The 5,000-nt window shown below is 39.7% G+C and overlaps 1 protein-coding gene across 2 annotated transcripts; it reads right to left on the bottom strand.

The window, feature by feature from the left end:
• Nucleotides 1–340: 340 nt before the first annotated feature.
• Nucleotides 341–2,233, bottom strand: SPIN2B (spindlin family member 2B). 2 transcript variants are annotated; one of them, XM_011218141.3, is made up of 2 exons: nt 1,969–2,233; nt 341–1,289 (listed from the first exon to the last, which is right to left on the bottom strand). In XM_011218141.3, exon 2 carries the CDS (start codon nt 1,265–1,267, stop codon nt 491–493), a length of 777 nt encoding a protein of 258 aa, XP_011216443.2. In that variant the 5' UTR covers nt 1,268–1,289; nt 1,969–2,233; the 3' UTR covers nt 341–490. The 2 variants fall into 2 exon arrangements, with proteins under 2 accessions (XP_011216443.2, XP_011216442.2); XM_011218140.3 differs by having other exon boundaries at nt 341–1,269.
• Nucleotides 2,234–5,000: the final 2,767 nt, after the last annotated feature.

Genomic DNA, 5,000 nt, shown 5'->3' with positions numbered 1-5,000 from the left:
TCCCTCTGTTATTCTCCACCCAGTCCCAGTGGGTTGCCTCTCTCCTTAGGTCATCCCTCCTCCAGGAAGCCTCTCCATTTTTGGCCCTGCCCCACCTCTTCCTAGCAGTCACTTCCCCCTCCCCCCAGAGCCCATCTCTAGTTCCTTCTCCTCGCCCCTCTCTAGACTAGACCAGCTAATTCCTATTCCATTTTTAGATGACTAATCATGATACTAGCCTATGTTTATCCATAGCCTGAATTTACAGCTATTCCTTCCTTTCATGGCCCATCCACCAAACATACCCAATCTTTTCAATGAGACAAATTCCTTACACACAGTATGTCATGTCCATATACACTTGTATTTTTCAAAACAAATAACAGTTATGCTGGTTAAGATGTTGTGTTAAAAGGGATTCTTAAGTTTAAACGCACTGAAAAGTAACATTTTTGTTTGTATCCAAAACAGACATTTGCCTGCACAAATGTGGTAAAATTTACCCTAACAGTTAGGACTTTTTCACCAAATCATAGACATAGATATGGAAATCATCATTAAACTTGATGAAATACACAGAGGGTTTGGCTTTGACTTGGTGAATGACCTTGCGTGTCCTTTTGGAGCCATCTTCTTTGGTATATTCCACATGTTTACCTATCAGGCCATCTATAACTCCTTCTGGCTCCCTCTCTGCTGGGGGAGACTCACTGGACTCTGGCATGATACGGAGGTCTCCTTCTCTGTAATCATCTAGAAGCTGGTACATGTATAAAACAGGATCCTTCTCATAGGTAATATAAAACCAGGCTTTCATGATAGGTGCTTGGGCCAAGACCATTCCCCTCCATTCATCCTTAGAACCATGCTCACCCTCAAACATATGTTCCACAGCTTTACCAATTATGGTGTTTGCAAGGTGCACATCTCTGACTTGAGAAAATGGCACCTTATCAGGAAGGATTTTAAGCTTTAAAATCCTTTCATCTCTGTGAAGTTCCAGTCCATAGACACAGTCAATTCCATCATATTTGACCAGGTAAAGAGAGGGATTGATAGGCACCTGATCCAGAACGGTTCCTTTCCACTGGGTGATGGGCTCATTGTCTTCTTTCCATCCATGTGAAATTCTGCAGCCCACGATGTTCCTTCGGGGCTGTGATGAAGGTCTGCCTCTCTGTTTCTTTTGACAGTTCTTTTTCTTCCTTATATTTGCAGATCCAATGTGATGATCATCAGTTTCCCTGGTTTGCTGCCCTGCAGCTGCCTTTTTGTGAAGGGTCTTCATACCTGCAGGAGGCGGAAAGAAACTAGGGAGAAATATTTGCTGTATTATAGTGTGAGCTTTTCCCCTCTGCATTGTAAATTCCCTTGGCACCAGGTACATTCTGCCCAAGTTATTCAGATGTGTTCAGCAGGAATACTGGATATGAAGACACTATTTCATGTTTGCCTTCGGTGCCCTCCCCCTCCCAAGGCTTCTTCGGCTGTGTGGGCTGTGTGCAGGATTAGAGAGGAGGTGGTTGTGGTTGTAGTGCATTGAGTCCCCAGATAGAGAGAGCAGGCTCTTTTGCATAATGCCTGATCCTCTGTTTGCATCCTAGAGCCCTCACACCAAGCACAAATATTTACCATGTCTTAGCCCCCACCCTATTACTCCATTTCTACTAATGTTGTAACTCCCATTGCCCTCTTCGTTGCCACGTATTCTTCATCCCTTTTGCCTCCCATCCCCATGCTTGGTGTTCATCTCTCCGCGTTTCTTCCTGGTCATCCACGTATTCCTGCTGAGTGCCTACAGCAAATGTATTCTCATGCCTGGCAACCTTTGTACATCATCCAGGTGCTCTTTAGCTCCCCCCAACGCACCACCACAGTCCCCAAATTACCCATCTTAGTCTCCCTCATCACCCATCGGGGTACCGACCCCAATTTTCCCGCCGGGCACCCACCAACCGCCACCCTCCAGTTTTCTAGTCCAGTGCCCACCTCCCCACGTCCGGGGATCTCGGGCCTCAGGTGCCCAAATGGGACACCTTGCCGTGCTGCCTCCGCTGTGAGCCTGTGGCGAAAGAGGATCAGCAGGCGATAAGTTGGGTGTTTGCAGGAGCTGAGAGGGGAGGATCCGTAAGCAGGAAGCGTGTGTTGGAAAGCAGTGAGGAAGGTGAAGCGGATTGATGCGGTGTCCCCAGCACTAGGCTCACGGGCCCTCTGCCTCACTGTTGGCGGCAGCCGCTCTGCCACATCTGGCTCCCACCAGCCTCTGCCGCCGCCGCAGTCTCCTCCCTCTTCCCGTAGCGCAGCTTCCTGCCAGGAGTGAGGCCTCCCCTTCCTGCCAAACACCGCGCTTCCCCACCCCATCCCCAAGACTCACACCCACCACTGCGTTGGACCTGGGAGGCTCTCCTTGGCTCCCAGGTCCGCCCCCTTCAAAAGTAGGGAGCCTCTGCGCCCACAACCCCCCGCCCCCGGCCCCCCCTTCAGTTCAGGGCCCCCAGTTTTCTCACCACAGCCCCCACCTCAGTGCCCTTGCCCCATTTGCTTTCCATCTTCCATGAATCTGCCCTTCCTTTTCCCCGTGCCCTTCTGGAGTTCTTCATATACAGAAATCTGCTTTTCCTGTCATTAAAAAGGATTTGAGATAGGTCGAGAGAACCGCGCCTCAATCTGCCGTCATGACCCAATATGTATACAATTTTTAGTGTGTGATCATTACCAGACTTTACAGCTTGAAGATATTTTCCCGTTTTCCTCTCTTTTTAAATTCTTCCAGTGATTACAGAAGTGCACAGTGTGGACATTGTGTAAAATTCAGAGAATTCATTTGGATAAAACAATCCACCTTAAATCCACTTCTCATTCCCCAAGTTTTGTAGCAAAATATTAACACTCTTTATTTCCTTCATTTTTTTCCTAATTTCTTAGAAATCTGAGATCAGTTTGCAAAGTCAATCATTAAAATTCTTTGTAAAATCATTTTAATGACATTTGAAAATACAATGTATATAGCAATATTAGAAATACTAAATACTCTCTATTCAAAATTAATTTTACTTATTTTTATTGGAATATTTAAATGTAGAAATAAACTATTACCAATAAAATATAATTTGCTTTTATCCTTAGCCTTTACTCTATTCCTTTCCCCTCTCTAATGCTAATAATCATCATCCAATTTTTGTGTACCCTAACAATCTTTAGATACATATAAGTATAGATTTAAATATACTATGTATTATAAATCTTATATATATTTAATATATAAATATGTAATAAATATGGTATATACATTTATGAATGGGTACTATGCACTTTCTGTCTCATATTTGTTTTTTAAATGTACTGTGGGAAGAAAAATAATAGTTCTTTTTCTGACATTTCTTGGAGATGGCTATGAGTCGTTATGACTCAGGTGTGTATAGTGTGCAACTCATAAGAATATGATGGCTCTACACTTTATAAAACTAACCAATCATGTACTTGGTTACAGCCTTTAGGACATCTTTTTTTTTAACTACATAAATTCATTCTTACAGTTATTCAAGAAAATGTTCTTTTTTTCTTAATGGTTACATTGTCAGCAAGTCTGAAATAAAACTCTGATATGTCTCATAATCTAACTTAGCTGAACTTTATTTTAAACTTTATTTTAAATAGTATGTATACTATTTTTCTGCAGCTTGTTTTGCTACTCAATATTTATTTTTTATTTTGAAATATTTGTTTTTTAAATTTATGTTATGTCTATAAAATTCTCTGTTGCTTTTAAACTCTATTGCAGAATATACATATATAGTGATATATGACAATTACTTATAAAGTTTTCCAAAGTAGCTTTATCGTTTTGCTTTCCTACCGGTATGTAAAAGAGTTTGATTTGCTCTGAATCCTCCTCAGCATTTGGTATTGTCACAATTTTTTTTTATTAGCCACACTCATTGATGTACAATAATCAGTTGCCTTGTGGCCTTAATTTGTATTTCCTTAATGATTAATGATGCTGAACATCTTTTCATAAGCATATTTGTCATCTGTATATTTTCTTTGTTAAAGTGTCTTTTCTGAATATTTGCCTTAAAAAAAAACTGGGTCCATGCTTTCTTATTCTAGAGTTTTTGAGGGTTTTATCTATATGATTTGTAAATATTTCTCTTTGTGGCTTGTCCTTTTAGATTTTTAACCATATTCTTCACAAAGCAAGAGTTTTTAATTGTGATGAAATGCCATTATTATTATTGTTTTTTTTTTATTTTATGTATTCTGCTGTGGGTTCTATATCCGAAGCTCTTTGCCAAACCAACATAGATTTTCTCTAATGCTTTCTTCTGTAAATTTTAGAATTTTACACTTTACATTTAGGTCTACAACCCACTTTGAGTTAACTCTAAGGTATGCTGTTGTGTTGAAATTTGTTTCTTTGCATATAATTGTCTAGCTTTCTGATACCGTTTGTTTAAAAGTCTATCCTTTCATCTTTGAATTCCTTTGCTCCTTTGTCCAAAATCAGTTGACTACATTTGTGTACATCTATTTTGGCCCTTTCTATATTGTTCCACTGAACAAGTGGTCTATCTTTTTACCAAAACCCACTCCTTTTTTTCCAGCTTTATTGATATATGGTTGACTAAAACATGATATATATTTGGGTTATACAACATGATTTTTAAAAGGTATGCAATATGATATTTTAATATATGTATATATTGTGAAAGGATTACTGCAATCAAGTCAATTAACACATTCATCACCTCACATACATTCCTTTTTTTGGGTAATAACCCACTTTCTTAATTACAGAGCTTTAGAATAAGTCTAGAAGTTAGTGTGACTCTTCCGATGTTCTTCTCTTTTCTAATCTTTCAATATACTTCTCTGGCTCTTCTATTTACCTTGACTTTATGAACATATTTTAGAATGAGCTTGTTGATATACACAAAACTCTTGATGGATTTTGTTCAGTCTGTAGATCAGACTGGGAAGAACTGATGTCCCAATGCTATTAGTATTTTAATTAATCATCA

Source organism: Ailuropoda melanoleuca, unplaced genomic scaffold, assembly GCF_002007445.2.
Source record: "Ailuropoda melanoleuca isolate Jingjing unplaced genomic scaffold, ASM200744v2 unplaced-scaffold9495, whole genome shotgun sequence".
NCBI lineage: Eukaryota > Metazoa > Chordata > Mammalia > Carnivora > Ursidae > Ailuropoda > Ailuropoda melanoleuca.
This window is presented reverse-complemented; position numbering and strand designations above follow the sequence as displayed.

Excerpts from the sequence above, each read along its gene's own strand:
- SPIN2B (XM_011218141.3), bottom strand. The coding sequence starts at position 1,267 with ATGAAGACCCTTCACAAAAAGGCAGCTGCAGGGCAGCAAACCAGGGAA.